Source organism: Aspergillus candidus (assembly GCF_002847045.1).
Source record: "Aspergillus candidus strain CBS 102.13 unplaced genomic scaffold BDW47scaffold_7, whole genome shotgun sequence".
In the NCBI taxonomy this organism is placed as follows: Eukaryota; Fungi; Ascomycota; class Eurotiomycetes; order Eurotiales; family Aspergillaceae; genus Aspergillus; species Aspergillus candidus.
Window position 1 is genome coordinate 511,625 of NW_020194012.1, and position 16,959 is coordinate 528,583.

At 51.2% G+C, this 16,959-nt stretch overlaps 5 protein-coding genes across 5 annotated transcripts; 2 read left to right on the plus strand and 3 right to left on the minus strand.

Moving 5' to 3' along the window:
• Positions 1 to 151: 151 nt before the first annotated feature.
• On the minus strand, positions 152 to 7,152 carry BDW47DRAFT_82896 (DNA polymerase epsilon catalytic subunit POL2). Its single transcript, XM_024819958.1, has 3 exons — positions 6,426 to 7,152; positions 6,234 to 6,373; positions 152 to 6,177 (listed from the first exon to the last, which is right to left on the minus strand). Exons 1-3 carry the CDS (start codon positions 7,031 to 7,033, stop codon positions 233 to 235), a joined length of 6,693 nt encoding a protein of 2,230 aa, XP_024674846.1. The 5' UTR covers positions 7,034 to 7,152; the 3' UTR covers positions 152 to 232.
• A 349-nt stretch (positions 7,153 to 7,501) lies between these two features.
• Positions 7,502 to 9,534, minus strand: sik1 (snoRNP complex protein NOP56). The gene is made up of 3 exons (XM_024819959.1): positions 9,223 to 9,534; positions 8,031 to 9,150; positions 7,502 to 7,944 (listed from the first exon to the last, which is right to left on the minus strand). Exons 1-3 carry the CDS (start codon positions 9,384 to 9,386, stop codon positions 7,681 to 7,683), a joined length of 1,548 nt encoding a protein of 515 aa, XP_024674847.1. The 5' UTR covers positions 9,387 to 9,534; the 3' UTR covers positions 7,502 to 7,680.
• Positions 9,535 to 9,675: 141 nt separating this feature from the next.
• BDW47DRAFT_82908 (chaperonin-containing T-complex subunit CCT6) lies at positions 9,676 to 11,978 on the plus strand. The gene is made up of 7 exons (XM_024819960.1): positions 9,676 to 9,839; positions 9,901 to 9,995; positions 10,051 to 10,072; positions 10,134 to 10,175; positions 10,227 to 10,247; positions 10,300 to 10,473; positions 10,533 to 11,978. Exons 1-7 carry the CDS (start codon positions 9,798 to 9,800, stop codon positions 11,754 to 11,756), a joined length of 1,620 nt encoding a protein of 539 aa, XP_024674848.1. The 5' UTR covers positions 9,676 to 9,797; the 3' UTR covers positions 11,757 to 11,978.
• Positions 11,926 to 13,324, minus strand: BDW47DRAFT_82938 (putative histone acetyltransferase (MysT1)). Its single transcript, XM_024819961.1, has one exon. It carries the CDS (start codon positions 13,189 to 13,191, stop codon positions 12,094 to 12,096), a length of 1,098 nt encoding a protein of 365 aa, XP_024674849.1. The 5' UTR covers positions 13,192 to 13,324; the 3' UTR covers positions 11,926 to 12,093.
• Positions 13,325 to 14,071: 747 nt separating this feature from the next.
• BDW47DRAFT_123368 (RNA recognition motif domain-containing protein) lies at positions 14,072 to 16,877 on the plus strand (the record flags this gene model as incomplete). Its single annotated transcript, XM_024816034.1, has 2 exons — positions 14,072 to 14,317; positions 14,370 to 16,877. The coding sequence occupies 2 exons, from the start codon at positions 14,072 to 14,074 to the stop codon at positions 16,875 to 16,877; spliced, it is 2,754 nt and encodes a 917-aa protein (XP_024674850.1).
• Positions 16,878 to 16,959: the final 82 nt, after the last annotated feature.

A 16,959-nucleotide genomic window follows, 5' to 3' on the forward strand; every position in this document is an offset into this window, starting at 1 on the left:
CATTGATATTGTCCGACACTCTATTAAACAGAACATACTAACCAAATTGGTCTTGAAGTATTGATTTCTACTGTATGAGATTGTTCAAATAGTACAATGACTTCTAATAAGATTGACAAACGCCTAATCCAATGCAATCCCATCACATCCTACCTAACCGCCAATAACTCAGAAAACAATAGACATAGAACGTGATCATAAAGAGATAGGAGAGGGTCAACAGAAGCTAGCATCACATGTGCCCGAGGACCTCTCCCACCACAGTGTTTAGAAGCTGAAGTCCATGAAACTTGGCCACGCTCTCCAACACTCGCAGTTTCTTGTCCACGGCTGCCCGGTCCATTGTCTCCACCCAGGCCCCGCTACAGGAGCAATGCTCCATGAACTCGCTGATCTTCAGTCCACCGCACTTGGTACACTTGAGATCCTGCGTCGACCACCCGACAATCATGCTCTGGACCTCGCCGATGAGCATTTCTTCCTGCGCGAGCCGGTCGTACTCGGTCTGGCAGAAGGGGCAGCGCCACGGTTTACTCGCGGCCTTCCGTGTGTCGGTCCCCGGGTCCGGTAGCAAGTCTTCGTCTCGACAGAGGTCGAGATCGCGAACTAGACAACAAGCACCACAGGTGAGATCGGGCAATTTGAGGCTCGCCGTCGGGTTTTCGAACCGGCCTTCTTTGCTGAATTCCCGCACTTCAAATAGCGCGAGGAGTTCGCGGCGCAGAAGCCGGTTTTCCATCGACGTGGTCTTCGACAGACTGAGTACCTGCATAAGGAGCTTCACTAATTCCAGGACCGGATTACGCTTCTCATCGTTCGGGTCTGATAGGACACCCGGAAGAACGGGGAATGTGTAGTCGGATACTAGTTCGGGATGCAGCATTTCGTCACGCTGCCGGCGAATCAGCCCGGCGATTTGCTTCTTGAGGGGTTTCGAGAATTTCTCGGCGAGGGTGGCAGAAATATCTTCGCTATCCTCGTCGCTCGGGCGTCCAATTGGAATTTGAGTCATCCGAGGCGTGGATGAATCCTCTGTGTCAGGAAATTTGAGGCTATGCATCAAATCAACATACTCCACCACCCAGTCATTGAAGATGGTCTGCATGGGTGCTGGCAGGGCGCGGCTCAATTGCCAGTGCATGACAGTCTTGAGTTCCTGCTCATCAGACCCAGTAACTTCTTCGCATCCTTTGCCACCATAATTATACTCGTCGTACCAGACCAGGTAGTCCCAGTATTCCTTAATTTCGAGGTCGATGAAATGGAATGATGGATTCGCCCGGATGGACTTTAGCACGTATTGACTGTAAGCGTACGCGTTGCCGACTTCTGTCTTTGTCGTTTGAAGTAGGAGGCGTGTGGAGCTCGCAAAGACAATGTTGGAACCCACCCGTCGGAACTCGGCCATCAGCCGCTGGAATGATTTTCGAGATAACATCCGCACGTAGTGGTGCAGCGATTGATCATAGAGACACGATAGGGGGCTTTCGACCCATCGGATAAGGTGTTGTACCATAATGTCGGCCATGCTATTCCCCTCGCAAGCTTCGGTCCACCAGTGCTTTACCATTTCACGCAGCACGTAAGCCCCAGCAGAAGCGAACGCCTTCTCCGAATAAAGAACGCCCGAGTCATCTGCTTGGGCAGTCTGCTCCGACGAGGCCAACAGTGTGTCGGCCCCTTCCATTTCGTTGATAATTGACGAGGTCAAAATGGTGTTGATAGCAAGGTTGCGAACCTCCAGCTCGATGCATACAGTGGTGTAGGCACTGGGAACGTTGACAGAAGGCATAGCAACTTTGTCGAGGGGTCCCAGAACGTCATCTTTTTCGTAACCAGCATGGTCCGGCCTCGGGCTCAAAGACCACCATAGAACAACGTTATTTTGCTGGAGTCGCCTAGCGTAAGATATGTCGATCAAATACTTGGGATCGTCGCTTTCCAGATTGCACAAAGGCACATCGCCGTATCGAGAAAGCAAAGTCAAGTGCTGGACCCATGCAGAAAGATAGAGATAATGTGTGACTATCCGCCTTGCGATGAAGGTCTGCCAGCCCAGTGGAGGCAGATCCATGTCAGAGACTTCTGGTTTCACTGGCAGCACTGGGAATTCTCGCAGGATGGGGATGTCATGACACAACCGTTCTCTCTGCTGCGATTGTATGACAAGGACAATTGGTTGGACTTCCTCGTTGCGGAACTTCTTAATCAAGTCACCAACTTCCAGGTGGGCCTTCCTTCTGGTCGTGACCTGCGTGGTCCTGAAGTGGATCTTCTCTGGGTACTCAAAGGCACCTTGTAACTTCTCTTCCGCCATGTTTTGCAACCTGCGTGTAAGGAGTTCCGAGTAAATCTTGTCCACATTAGGAAGGCCCTGAACATCTCTTGTGCGGTTCAGAATGACAATATGAGCTTCCTTCTTCGTTGTTGAGAAGAGGGCGAAGATCTGTCTATCGCCTGAAGTCACATGGTATAGATAATGGTAGGCCATGGCTGCATCCAAGAGATATGGCTGCTCAGATGTCGTACGGCACAGAGACGAAAGCTCAAAACCCTGGTCCAAACCTTTACCCAAGACCCCTCGCTGCTCCTCATCAAAAGTGCAAATGCTACCCAGCTTTAGGATAGCCCGAACGTTCAACGGGATATTCTTCTCATAAACACCCTCTACACTTGGATGCTGTAAGAGAACGTCGATATTTTCCGCCTCTTGCAACCATGTCTCCTCGGACAATGTCATCTTGAAAAGATGGACCGAAGGATGTCCGTTGGGCAGAGTATGATTCACCTTCTCAACCTCACAGTCTGGGATTTCGACATCTGGGAGAGAATCTTGCTTTAGGTTAATGTAAACTTGCCGAGGCACTTTGACGGTCAGGGTATGTATCTTTCGGTCAATCAGAACGAAGGCCTTCACAATGCCGGGTCTAGATATCTCGGTAAGCTGTAGGACCTGCCAAGTACTGATGTATAGCAATTCGGCTTGGTTCCTGAAGAGGTGGCTCAAAGAGTCCGTGCCAGAATTACCCTTCTCGCCAAAGAGTTGACGTCGGCGTAAGCGGGCTTGCTTCTGGATCTTCCATTTTTGTTTCTGGTATTTGATAAACCCAACATAGTCATCCGAAATCGACGGCATTTTTGGCGGCAGACTAGCGAAAGGATCCAATGAAGTTTTCGGGGCATTTTCAGGGTGCTTCCTTTTTTGTGAGATCTTCGTTTCCGGCGACTTCAGCTTGTCGGCTGAGCTTGCCATTGCTTGCTCGATATCGCCTACATGCTGGACACGATGATCAAGGATGTTGGTCGATATGTCGGCTAACGGATTTTTCTCAGTCTTCTGGAAAACATCAGTCATTTTGGTTTGCTTGAACTTGTCGTCCTTCATGTTGATCCGCCGCTGAAGCCAGTCAGGGTGCGCGACCCGGGGAACCGGGTTTCGAATCTTCTGAAGAGCAGCTGGGATCGTGATCAGTTTCTGGACAACTGAACCCAGTCGCTCCATATAATAATCCCAATCGAGGACGTTTCGAGGATCCATATCACCAGGGTCGTCCTTAAGCCACTTCCTCAGGAAGTATCGCTTGACATTCTCTTCGGCTGAAAAGATCGCTACTGGAATAGCACGTTCAGTCACAGGCGTATTCCTTGGTCTAGAAGATATAATGTATTTGCAGTTTAGACCCTTGTCTTTGACCATCTGCTCTCCTAGGAATTCTGCCAAGCGACGGGCGGTCGTGATAGAGGTTGACTTTTGGCTTCCGTATTCCTCAAGAGTCTTTGTCATGCTTCGGTTTTCCGAGATCAGCTCGATGAGTTCTTCGTCTGATAGAGTTGTGCCATGGTCGTAGAGCACGTCCAGCCATCGATCAGCGACGCGGGCGACGGCAGCATAAGTCTCCTCGAGTGTCTCCCCCTCGAGGAAAAACCGGAAGATCTGGGTTTGGAAGATCTTGATCAATTTCAGTTCTCCTCTTCGCTTAACTTCGAATCCCTTCAACTCTGCCAATGACCCGTCGTGGTTAAAGACGGCGTAACGCTTCTTCAAATTTTTATCTTCCTCCTTGGAAGTGGGTAGAATCATTGCTTTGTACGGTCCGTCGACCTCAAAGAAAATGGAGTTATCGCTGTAGGTCTCGTATCGGAAGGTCTTTGGATCAACCAGTGTCTGGTACTGGTGATTCGTATAGCTTCCATGGACAAGATGGTTCAGCATAACGCAAGGATAGGAGATTCCCAGTTTCTTGCCGTTTTTCATGGTAAACGTAAAGTTTTCGGGAAAGCTCCCCGGAAGCATACACCAGATACCGTCGGTATCGAGCTCCAATGGCCGCCCAATGCGTTCAACGAGCTCCCTTGCCATTTGAATGATACGAGCACCCGTCAAACAGGTCACGCCAGCCATTTCCATGGAATACCACCGAGAACCTTTTCGCATCACGTAACCGTAGAAACTGTTCAAAATGACCTTGTGTGCAAGCTGCAGAGAGTCGAACAAAATGATCATCTTCTTCGCTTCATCAATCTCCGCGGCCGAGCCACCCCCCGCCTTGAGCGAGTCGGTTTTGTTCTTCCAAACTTTTTGCTTTCCCTTGAAGTCATATCTTCGATCACGAAAGCTTCGTACTGTGTCTACATAGAAGGGGTTTTCTCGCTGGCAAATGATAGCCTCCCGAACCATGGTCTTGCTGTCATGGATCTTGTGGTAGATCTTCTTGCTATAATCTTGCAGCCTCTTCTTGACGATTGCGGCCTGTTCCTCGGTGTTCATGTCGGCAAAATATCTCATGGGGCTCAGCTTCGTCTTTCCGGGAAACCGTTCATTTGCGACTGCGTGCCGGATCATATTGTATTCGTCGCGCTTAGCAGGGAGAAATTCGCCACGCCATGCCCAAGGCATTCGCCTATCACACGATTTACCAGGCCGGTTGAAGTCACATGCAGCGCAATTTGATTCATCGATCATCGAGTCAGGCTGTAATCGGTTCGTGATCATGATGTTCGGGTACATGGAGGCGACATCCAAGTGATAAATGAACGGCACTTCGTCTCGCTGTGGCCTCTCCCTGAGATCTATCAACTGCTTCGCAATCTGTGCCCTGACCTCATCGTAGTTGGCGATATCATCCATTGATTTTTTCTCCTCAACTTCAATACTGAATCGCAAGGCTGCATCTAAATCACGTAAAAGCTCGTCGATAGCGGATGGCTGGACGTTGAAAGTGACTGGGATGTCACTTCGAAATACACCAGCTTCTATACTTTCGACATGCCCGCCAACATAGGTTTGCGATTCGAGCAGATGTCCCTCGTAGAACGACTCTGGTGGGTCTTTGTGTTTGTTCGGAAGTATAATCTCGCCTTTGTAGGCTTGCACCATGAGAAGCATCTCGCAAAGTGTGCCGGTACCTTTCCGTAAAGTGTCATCGGCGTTCAAAGGAATAATATTGCAAAGTGAGAAGATGAATGGGTGGACGTATTTCATATATAGATAGTACGTGGCCACAGCATCGGAGACTGAGTATTCAGCCAAGGTCTGGGGGCGTTCACTCGCATATGGTGTCATGAGTTCCGGGTCTAATTCATCAGGGTCGTATCCAAGCTTCGCAACTGTGACGGCCTTCAAGCCACGACTGCCTTGAGGGAGATAACTATCACGGTTGACCCAAGCAAAACAGTCCATGTGCACACAGTGATCACTTTGGTATATATCCTCGTTGTTTTTGCGGAAGCCGATTTCGGTATACATGTCAATCCCGAGAACGCTTGCTCTTGCTTCGACGAACGGCCAGTCGAAAAAATCACCGTTGTATGTGGCAATGACGGTCGGTTTTGCTTCATTGATGTGCTCGAAAAATCGCTCTAGGACGCCCCTCTCGTTGGGCTCGTTGAAAACCATGAACGGTCCTTGGTATTCAGGCTTTGGCGTGTACTCAAAGTCGTCGATATCTTCGGAGACTATTTCCCGATTCGTAATCAGAAAGCCCTGTCCATCAATCATGTACGATATCATCATGATCTGATCAATGACCGAGTCTGGAAATTTGAGCGGAAGTTTAGTCGTCTCAATATCGTAAGCAAGCACCACTGGATCCGGTCGTTGGACTCGTTCTTCCAAGCAAGTCAAGGAGACAACACCATGCTTCGCCTCTACATTATACCACTTTCCAATCCGGATATCTGATGAACTGCATTAGCCGAGAGGTCATGTAGAGAAGTGGTAAACAATGGTGTACCTTTGTCAATCGCTACCCGGACATGGTAAGGAACGTCATATTCTCGAATATCAATAATAAAATCACTCGCATTCGTACGCCCATTAGTTCGTGCCTCGTTAATTAATTCGTCATCAAAGAGATCAAACCCCGCATTTGCGCTTCGGCATCAAATTAGCTGAGGACAATAGAAAGATTGATTCCAGAACAAACCTTGTGGTCTCAACATAAGTATCCATTACACTTGCATTCTTTTTATTCTTCTCCGCCAACGGGAGTATAGCTTTTCGAACATCCAACAAATGGCTCACGTTTGCGAAACTCAATTGAAGGAAGGGCCGTCGAATCCCCAGTAGATGGTTTGGGAGTTTGAGATCATCCCTCTCCACTCGCTTGATTTTCTTGACAAGTCCTTCGAACGCCCGACGACACCACTCTTCGACTTCTTGCTCGTGTCCCTTCTTGACCGCGATGAGAAAGTACGGGTCATACTCGACAGTCGCCTTGAAGCTGGTACCGCCGTCCTCCAGGAAGTAGTAATCCACACCAGCACGCCCTCCTTGCACATTGGAGTCCTCGACGGACGTGCTGTGCATGTTGATCAACCATCCAGCCCTCTTCTCACCGGCCTCGAAGCGCGGGAATCCCAGTTTCTCGTCGATGCTGTTCGCCAGCCGTATCGCCTCAAATTTCTCATCTTGGGATGTCGCTTCCGTCGAACGAAGGGAGGAGAATTCGACCGTCTTGGATTTTCGCGGGTTGAAGGACGAATTGTTCGACCGAAATTTGTTTCCGAACTTGGAGGGCTTTCTCGAAGCCATCGTGACTGTGCGCCCGCCGTCCGGGGCTGAGGATCAGTGAAAAAACGCAAGAGACGTGATGCGCATGGAACGTGGAGGTAGATTAATATAAAAAATCGCAGAGCATAACTGAATCTTGCAACAATTGGTCGTGGAATGGGGTATCTTGAATGATCACAGATTGTGTGGTCCAATGTGATTGACTTGATTCCAATATTGGGCCCAATGCCCATCCTGAAAGCGCCGACGCGTTCGCGTTTCCACTATACGCGTACTAATCGGGTTTAGCTCCGCGTCTATCGGATAAATTACCCACTTTTGTTGGCTTGGGATTATATAATATCCGACAAGATACTGGAAAAGCAGCCCAGGAGAACCAAAATTGAATGCAAGTATTCCCTAGATGGTTCAAGTGGTCTTGGAAGACAGCCCTGGCTCGATCTAAGACATTTAGAGGAAAGATTTTGGGATGCTACGGAGAGAAAAATATCTGAAAGAGCAAATTGGAAAGCTATCTTTTTAGTACGACATAGGCTTCAATCAAATAATTTACAAATACCCAGCCCATTAGGTCGTAAATTGGAACAAAGCAAGAAAGAAATGGCAATAGAAAATCAACCCAACAACGCCGCGACAATGACGCCCTCGTGTCCCAAGACATGGCATGTTTATACCTTCTTCTTCTTCTTGGACGGCTCGGCGTCGGTATCGTGCTTCCGCTTCTTCTTCTCGGATTCGCCATCGCCGACGGACTTGCGCTTCTCCTTCTTCTCCTTCTTCTCCTTCTTCTCGCTCTTCTCCTTCTTCTCCTTCTTTTCCTTCTTCTCCTTCTTCTCCTTCTTTTCAGCCTTGGCATCGGCATCTTCCATCTCCTCATCACTGCCGGCAGCATCGATTTCCATATCAGCAAGGACCGAGTCCATGGCATTTTTCTGTTCAAGAATCAGCACTCGGGTTTCAAGTCATAGGGAAAGGGAAAAAGAAAGGGGGAGGAAAGAAAAGATCGGTTTCAACATACCATGGCGACCTCGTTCTTGGTGGGGGCAGCACCAGTGGCGTAGAAGTCAAGACGCTCCTCAACCTGCTTCTTCAAGGCCTCGCCGAACTTGGTCGAGGGCTCCTCGGAGAAGTTGTCAATTCTGGAGGCGATGGAGCACTTGTTCGCAAGGAAACGCGAGATGCGGCCCTTGTTCTTGGGACCAGCCCTTCCAATGAAAGACGAGTGGTACAGAAGACCATACTTGGGAGTGTTACCCTTGGTCTTCAGGGCACGGAAAAGGGCCTTCTCGGCACCGAGAATCTGCACAGTAGACGCGGGGTACTTGGACAGATTGGTCAAGCTACCGGCGTGAGAGATCAGACGGGCACCGACGATGTCACCGAGCAGGGCAGCAAGGTTGGGCGCCACGACATTCATCTTAGAGACTAGGTAAGAGTGCAGGGACTTGCGGTACTGGGAAAGGCTGACGACTCGTTGCGCGAAGGAGGTGACGTTCTCCATGTCAGTCTCGGAAATCTCCTGACCCATGCTGTGCTTGGCAGCATCAATGATGCTCTGGGCAACACCCTCATCGTCCTCCACCAGAGCAGCCAGGTCGTGCAGTTTCTCGTCGTTCAGCTCATTCTTGTCCTGGATGAACAGGGCAAGCTGGGCATAGCGCTGGTTATCCGAAACAATCTTGACCAGTTCAGGGAAATGCCAGGAGTACCACTCGCGCACACGCATGGCAAAGGTGTTGATCGCCTTGTCAAGCCCGTCCAGGATAGCAATGGCCTGGATGATATGATTGTCGTCACGCTGGACGGAGAACTTGACCTTAGCACGCGAGTAAGCGTGACCAAGACCCAGTTGGGCGGTGTTCATATCACCTTCGCGGAGCTGCTTCAGCAACTTAGAAGCATGCAGCCTAGTACCGCGGAGCATATCCTGAACGACTTCACTGGTGTCGCCGGTTTCGCAGTCCACGAAGTCGAAGGCAGACTTGATGCTACCAGCCAAGGCCTTGTCCGCGACACCCAGAACAACCTTCTTCTTCTTGTTAGGCTTGGGAAGGTTCAGCTCGAGGAACGAGATCAAAGTGTCCGAAGCGACACCTTCCGAAACATCGTTGATTTCGCTCAGGGCCTGCTTGTTGTTCCTGGAGATAGTCAATATTTTTTTGTCTTTTTTTTTTTTTTTTTTTCGGCTTCAACCTCCAAATAGAACATACTCAAAAGGCACAAAACTGGCCAAATCGACCATCTTTCCAAACTTTGCGAGATCATTCACACCCTCCTGAACTTCCTTCAAACTGTTTCCAACGGTGTCGCTCTGGTGGGCGACCTTGAAAAGACCGTAGCCCACAGGGCTTTCGAAAAGCAGGAAATCGGCCATCTTGTGCACAGGGGGCCAATGACCCTAGAAAATTTCTTTAAATAAAAGAACGAAAATGCGAACACACAGGGAGACTCCTCAATCCTATGAATTCGGCGGGGGTGGGTTGGCGTGGACCGACGTGGATTTTCAGAAGGAGACGAAGGACAAAATTGGAAGAGTCGAGCCGTCGAAGCTCTTTTTTTTTCTTCTCACGTCGGCGCTAGTGCGAACACCGAATGTGGGCTTTTTGCCAAAACCAGTCGCTCACCGCCTTGGACGGCAAACACCCGCACCACCACCACTATCGAGTTTGTGCAAGCCCCGGACTGCTTCTTTGGTGCTTTGCTACTAGAAAATATCGGCAAAGCGTTGTCTTTTTAAATCTTTTTCGTTAGATTCTGCTGCCTGTCGCTTTGATTGCCGCAGAAAATGTCGGCTACTCAGTTACTCAACCCCAAGGCCGAGTCGAGAGTAAGTGGCAGAATCCCCATAGCCCCTCAGTCGCCGGACATAAAGCTAATAGCATATACAGCGGCGCGCGGAGGCTCTGAAGGTGAACATCAGTGCTGGTGAAGGCCTTCAGGATGTTCTGAAGTCTAACCTGGGTCCTTCCGGGACGTTGAAAATGTATGTCGCTGCCCTCGAACGACGCTGGGTTGATGCTAACCTGCACGAAACATAGGCTGGTGGACGGTTCAGGCGGAGTATGTCACTTCTACAATTGTTGGAGCATCGGATTTGGTATCTGACAGTGGGTGTGAATAGATCAAGTTGACTAAGGACGGAAATGTGCTGTTGCGAGAGATGGTAAGTTTGAGTACACCCTCAATACCCAAGGACGACGACTAACGTGTGCAGCAAATCCAAAACCCCACGGCCGTAAGCTAGTTTCCTTTCCTTCGAGAAGTGCCTTTAAATTGATATTGTGAAGGTTATGATTGCCCGAGCTGCTACCGCACAAGACGACATCACTGGTGATGGAACGACGTCCGTTGTCTTGTTGGTGGGAGAACTCCTGAAGCAGGCGGAGCGTCACATTTCCGAGGGGCTGCATCCCAGAGTTATCACGGATGGCTACGAGATCGCGAAGAATGAGGCTCTCAAGGTCAGTGGAGATTCTTGGTTTCACGGCGACCTCATACTGAATTGTGTTTTGCTATACAGTTCCTTGACCAGTTCAAGATTGAGCGGCCTATCGACCGCGAGCTGCTGCTCTCCGTTGCTCGTTCGTCGCTCAGCACGAAATTGAACACTGCTCTCGCCGAGAAACTTACCCCCGATATCGTCGATGCCGTCCTCGCCATCCATAGACCCCCTACGAAGCCGGATCTGCACATGGTTGAGATCATGACGATGCAACACCGGACGTCTTCTGATACCCAGCTCATCCGCGGTCTTGCCCTGGACCATGGTGCCAGACACCCGGATATGCCTAAGAGAGTCGAGAATGCCTTCATCCTGACATTGAACGTCAGTCTGGAATACGAGAAGTCTGAGATCAACTCCGGGTTCTACTACTCTTCGGCGGAACAAAGAGACAAGCTGGTGGAGAGCGAACGTAAATTCGTGGACGCGAAGTTGCAGAAGATCGTTGAGCTGAAGAAGCAGGTTTGCGGCACTGACCCGAACAAGGGCTTCGTTGTCATCAACCAGAAGGGTATCGATCCCCTGAGTCTCGACGTCCTCGTGAAGAACGGAATCATGGCCCTCCGGAGAGCCAAGAGAAGGAACATGGAGCGTCTCCAACTGATTTGCGGAGGTACTGCACAGAACAGCGTGGATGACCTCACGCCCGATGCTCTTGGATGGGCTGGGCTGGTCTACGAGCACCAGCTTGGCGAGGAGAAGTTCACTTTCGTTGAGGAGGTTAAGGATCCCAAGTCTGTCACCATTCTCATCAAGGGTCCCAACGGCCACACCATTGCTCAGGTCAAGGATGCGGTCCGTGACGGATTGCGTTCCGTGTACAACACCATCGTTGATGGATGCGTCGTCCCCGGTGCTGGTGCGTTCCAGGTCTCCTGTGCCGCCCACCTGGCGTCGGAGGGTGTGAAGAAGTCCGTCAAGGGCAAGGCCAAGTGGGGCGTTTCGGCTTTCGCCGACGCTCTCCTGATCATCCCCAAGATCCTCGCCGCCAACTCCGGCCATGACATCCAGGACTCTCTCGCTACCTTGGAGGACGAGCGCTCCGATGGCAACATCGTCGGCTTGGATCTGAACACGGGCGAACCGATGGACCCCATCCAGGCGGGTGTCTTTGACTCCTACCGCGTCCTGCGCAACTGCATTGCCTCGAGCACAGGCATCGCATCGAACCTCCTTCTGTGCGACGAGCTGCTGAAGGCCCGACAGATGGGCAAGGCGGGTGGACCTGGCGACATGGAGTAATGCGGTTGCTACGTACAGAGGTTTATCGGTCACATAACGAGCTTGGAGGGTATAGAGTGGTTCCAACAAAAGAAAACCAAATTTATTATTATGTATTGTCAGTCTCTACGTGTACCAAATACACACGGGACGCCTTATCTTAATCAACCATCCTAACAAGCCAATTTTGGACAATCTCACAAGCTTAACATATGCATTGATGGTGAATCCGAAGACCAAATGGTATCTATCCGTAACGCGTGCCGAGTAATATAAAATGATGCAAACCCCACGCCGCAAAGAACCCAGTGAACGAAAGAAATTGGTATCATACATGTGCGAGGTGAGTCAGAACAATCTACTCGTCCTCCTCTTCTTCCTCCTCTTCTTCGTCTCCATCCCCTTCATCGCCTGACGTACTGTCTCGTGCGTATATGTTTTCTGGAGCCCATCGCCCCAGAAAACCATCGTCTCTTACAGGATCCCGTAGAGAAAGATGGTGGACGTTCGCCCAATCCGATACCTTGGACATCCGTAGGACCACTGTCTCCTTATCAACCGTCTCCTCGTTTGTTTTCGTCTTCCGCCTCTTCGACGGGCTAATGGGCTCCATGAGCCCCAGACCCTTGAGCGCGGTTATAACATCCTCAGCCAGCATGCCTGTCGCCAACCCGATGTCCTGAACCGTCATCACTTCCGAAGAGCTTCTCTTCCGAGACGCCTTGGAAGGTGTCTGTTTCTGCTGCGCAGTCTCCTCCAAGTCTCCGGTCGCATCCGTGCCCCGAAGCAAGAGATATCTGACAATCCGTTCCTCCCAGAAACGACTATAACTCCTCCGCCCCATTTCACTCAGCGGCTTCTCCGGCCCACCGATTAACCCAGTATCGCGCTCCCAGTCACTCAGCTTATAACTCACCCCCATCAACAGCTTCCCGAGTTGCTTCCGCTGATAAGGCGGAAAGACCAGAATACACGCAAGATTATTCGCATCCCACGAGAGTTTCTCCTTCGAAAAGAAGCCCAGTATATGATAATTTTCAGGGTCGGCAGGGTCCGTAAAAACGAGCAGGTAGTAGAGGAAGGAAGCGACTTCGAAAAACACCGACTTGTGGTCTAGGAACAGCTTCGCGAACAGGGACAGGTTCTGTGCGTACAGCTTGTGGTCCTCGCCGTCCAGCTCCCACACTGAGTATCCGCCATGCTCGTAGATTTTATTACCCGGGGGCGTCGAGCGGTGCGCGCAGAGGCGCGAGTGTTTCGCGTAGCGGTCGACGTCGCACGAGTAGCGGAAACAGTAGCGACACACGTACAGTCGGTCGGTGTCCTTGCTGACGAGGTCCTCTGGGTAGATGGACTGGTACCATGTCCGGAAGAAGAGGTCGCCTAGTACGACATGTTTCACGTTGCGAACGGTGGGAGGCTTCGTGTGGGACGAGGGCGGGTCGCTAGGAGCCATTCGGCGACGGCGGCCTCGGGAGAAGATTATTGAGAAAAGGGAAAAGGAAAGAAAAGGGGCGAGGAATCAAGGAGTGATGAGAAGACCTCAGGGTCCTACCGAATCCAGATGTGGATGTCGTCGAAGGGAGGAGGTCATTGGCGTTGGGAGAGCGATTCCGGAAGTTGGGTGTGTCTAGTGGAGCCACGGTTCTATAGAGACGATTTTGAGAGGAATTATCGCAAGGTCATGAATGTAAGAGCCATGGCGACCACGACGTCCATTCCATGGCAAACAACAGGGAGGGAGTAGTAGGTAGAAGTCAATCTTCAATACTATCAGGAATACTTCACGCCCAGTCCATCCCGTGCAGTTTAGTTTACTGCTGGTGGATGCCTGAGGCTGGACTCCGCCATTTATCTGACTCTCGTTTCCCTTGTTGTTCCCCTCACTCTCATCTCATCATCATTACCACGTTCCACCTTCCTCTTGCTCTTTCTGATCAATAAATTTTGGGGCTTGATGGTTGTCAATTCACATACATATATCGGGTTACACTACTGATCACATTCCCTTTTGTACGATGACGGGCGGAGTTATCTGCAACTCCTAAGATATTCAACGGCCGCCACTCGCCCATAGGCAGCAGCATACGGCCTTCTTTCTAGCTCTACCATTCTTTCTCCTTCCTCGTCCACTGCGGCCATCTTTGATCGATCTTACGTCTTTTCTCCATCTACTCAACCTGGGGCATATCAAATATCATCAGTTTTCATCCCCTTGGTCTCTGTGGAGCTCTGTTGACGGATTCTCTGTTGTTCACTTACCAAGCTCCCCGCTCTAGTCCCGGGCTATTGAGCTACGACCCTTTACCTTCACATCGATCGCCTTATCGCCGACGATGTTGAATCCGTTTCAGATAAAAGGTCTTCATGGATCTCCGCCCTTACAGGAGGCGAGCGAGCCTGCAGCTCCCAGCGAGCATATCGGTTTCGGAGACGACCATCTTATAGTAGAAGACCGCCTCGGCCCCCAAAACCGTGCTGCGTTAGTCCAGCTGTCTACATCAGAATACGACGATATCGCAACGAATCATCCTCGCGCTCGATTGACCTATCTTGATGAAGATGACGGGGATCTTATTACAGTGAGTTCTTTGGCCGTTGAAAGCTTGTTGCCCAGATTAACGGTGGATCTAGGTTGGATCTTCTCTCGAGCTCTCCCAGCGTCTAGAAGAACCCGCTTCTATTTCCGCCCGGCCTACCGACCCCGATCCTGTGCACATCTTCGACATTCGCCGTTCAAACTCGGTCACGGAGCTGTGGAGGAAATATGAAATCGGCTCGCGCCCGCAGAATGCAGATAATGTGGCCGTTATCCAACCCGGCCTGGCTGGTGCCGATGCGCCGCAGGCACCTGCGGAAGAGCAATCCAGCTCAACTAATAAAAATGCAGCGCCTGCACCAAGGAGTGAGTCCGAGTCACTCATGGCCGCATTTGAAGTCGAAATGGCTAGGATTCTACGCGAATCGAATGCTGCAGTCTCTGCACAAGCAGACACTCCTTCCCAGCCAGAACCGACGCCGGGTGGAACCAGATCTCCCAGAATTCAGAACCCGGCGGATGCTTTACTCCATACCATATTCAACCTGCTCGACGGGGCCGAGACGGTCAGTGCTGGCGTGAGATCACGATTCCCGGAACTAGAGCAGCAGCTACAGAATGCTCAACGAGCTCTTCCTGGACAGGTCGGATCATCCGTTCAGGTTGCCCTCTCGACGTTGGAACTCCAAGCAAGAAATCTTGTTGGCGCTCTCAATAATGCCTCTACGGCAACCGGTCAGAGAGCTGAGAATGTCCTTCAAAGCGAGTGTCCGGTGGCCGCCAATACGGTACAGAGTCTGCGTTCTATGGCCTCCGAACTTGGTAACATGGGGCAGTCTCTGTTCGAAACCTTTGAATCCGAGTTCGGTTGCAATCGGCCCAGGGGTCAGGGCCGGACATACTCAGGAGAGAACTCTATCTCGCCTCGTCCCGAAAATAGAGAACAAATCTGGGGCCGTCCTAACGACGCTCCAACCACTGAAAATACCAACCAACAGTTGCTGTCCAATGCTAATGGCAGAACTGAGGAGGGAACAGTGACGAGCAACCCAGGAGAGCCATTCGGCAATTTTCAATCTCACGGACATGAGCAGAATGCCACCGTATCTGACAGCAGGCTTGCTAGCCCGTCAGAGTCACAGCTCCCCACTGAACCCCCGTCGCTGAGACCACATGAGCTGCTTCATCCTTCTCATAATGACTCGCCACAGAGACCTCCTCAGCACCCTGCTTATCACAATTTATATGATAGTGTGGCGAATCGCCTACCTAGCCCCCCGAGTCTGCCTCCGCCTTTTGTCCCGTCTTCCCCCGCTCCGTCACGGCGATGTGCCCCACCCAGGGATACTCTGTTCATTGGTAATGTTGGCTACATGGCCAACGCGGACTCCATTCGCAGCCTTTTTGAATCGAAAGACTTCCTCGTGGATGTTGAACTGCCATTTGACGCAAAGACGGGAGATCACGTTGGATTTGGCTATGTGTACTTCCCCTCGATCCATGCTGCGGAAATGGCGCTGGACGCCTTGCAAGGGACCCGTGTCGATGGCCACTCTATCAACCTCGAGTTCAGTGACCACATACCTATCGCTGGCCTTGGTACAGCTCACCACACTGGAGAGGGGTCTCATCATTCCGTCTCTCCTGGATTTACCCGGAATCATACTCAAGGAGGGCCAGATCTCCATTCGATTGATGATAGGAGGCCGGCTCCGTTGGCCGTAGCAGATCTATGCTCCGGTGACATCCGTCGCTCAGGCGGTCAGGCGATCACAACGGGGGACAGGTTAGTGGGCAGTAGCACTTCGTTGGACACTGAACGTCTGAACTCGCTTTATCCTTCACTTCTCCCGGAAAGCGCAGCTTCACGGTCTCTCAGCAACAGCGGTACCACCGACCGACTTCCCGAGCTGACACGAGACCTCGACTACCGCTTCCCTCCTGTATCTCAGCTGGACGCGCGTCTTCTCGCTGAACAACGCCAGTCTAGGTCCGGAGGAGCTTGGGAAACATCGACTAGTCCGGTGAACGGGGCCACTACCCGGAATCATGACGGACGTACTCCTTCGTCGCACAATTTGCCTAGCGCACCTGCATTGGGTGCTCCCAGTGGGCGTCCGATACGTTCGGATTTTGCTAGAACTCCTGCTTCAGAACGCGTCGGTGCAGGCCCTTCTCATGTCCCGAACCCTCTTGGACGATCGAATACGTTCATGAGGCACCCCCACAGACGCGATCCTTGGAATTCGACCCACCCAGATGTGCTTTACAATTCTGACCAGCCATTGAGAAGACGAGCCACCGAACGCCATTCTCCCCGAGGCCTTGGTGGATTACACAGCCGGTCTGCGCACAACAACCCTTCAGCTCCGCATCTGGCCGGTGGGGTGGAAGGAAGTGGCCCCCAGCAGACTGGGCCACAGCAACGGATGATTGATGAATGCATGTCAACTTTGGTCGCTCTCGGATACGGGAGTGTGAAGGATGGTGGTCCTCAAAGACTCGCGATATATGCGGCCGCGGCGGATGGCAATATCGAAGATGCGATTGAGATGATCGAAGAAGAGCGGAAAGTCTACGAACAGCAAGGATCGCGCCAATGATTGCAACGTTTCCTGATCGTCCTTTCACTTTGTGAGAAATTGTGATATAGTGTTCACGTTGGTTTTTCTTGCGAGGGTATTT

Bases quoted from the DNA above. Each gene is read 5' to 3' on its own strand.
- sik1 (XM_024819959.1), bottom strand. From the start codon at position 9,386: ATGGCCGATTTCCTGCTTTTCGAAAGCCCTGTGGGCTACGGTCTTTTC. The intron at 9,151-9,222 runs GTATGTTCTATT...GACTATCTCCAG, and splicing joins GCCAGTTTTGTGCCTTTTGA to GAACAACAAGCAGGCCCTGA. The intron at 7,945-8,030 runs GTATGTTGAAAC...ATTCTTGAACAG, and splicing joins CCAAGAACGAGGTCGCCATG to AAAAATGCCATGGACTCGGT.
- BDW47DRAFT_82896 (XM_024819958.1), bottom strand. From the start codon at position 7,033: ATGGCTTCGAGAAAGCCCTCCAAGTTCGGAAACAAATTTCGGTCGAAC. The intron at 6,374-6,425 runs GTTTGTTCTGGA...TTGATGCCGAAG, and splicing joins ACTTATGTTGAGACCACAAG to CGCAAATGCGGGGTTTGATC. The intron at 6,178-6,233 runs GTACACCATTGT...GCAGTTCATCAG, and splicing joins CCGGGTAGCGATTGACAAAG to ATATCCGGATTGGAAAGTGG.
- BDW47DRAFT_82908 (XM_024819960.1), top strand. From the start codon at position 9,798: ATGTCGGCTACTCAGTTACTCAACCCCAAGGCCGAGTCGAGA. The intron at 9,840-9,900 runs GTAAGTGGCAGA...TAGCATATACAG, and splicing joins ACCCCAAGGCCGAGTCGAGA to CGGCGCGCGGAGGCTCTGAA. The intron at 10,248-10,299 runs GTAAGCTAGTTT...GATATTGTGAAG, and splicing joins AAATCCAAAACCCCACGGCC to GTTATGATTGCCCGAGCTGC.
- BDW47DRAFT_82938 (XM_024819961.1), bottom strand. From the start codon at position 13,191: ATGGCTCCTAGCGACCCGCCCTCGTCCCACACGAAGCCTCCCACCGTT.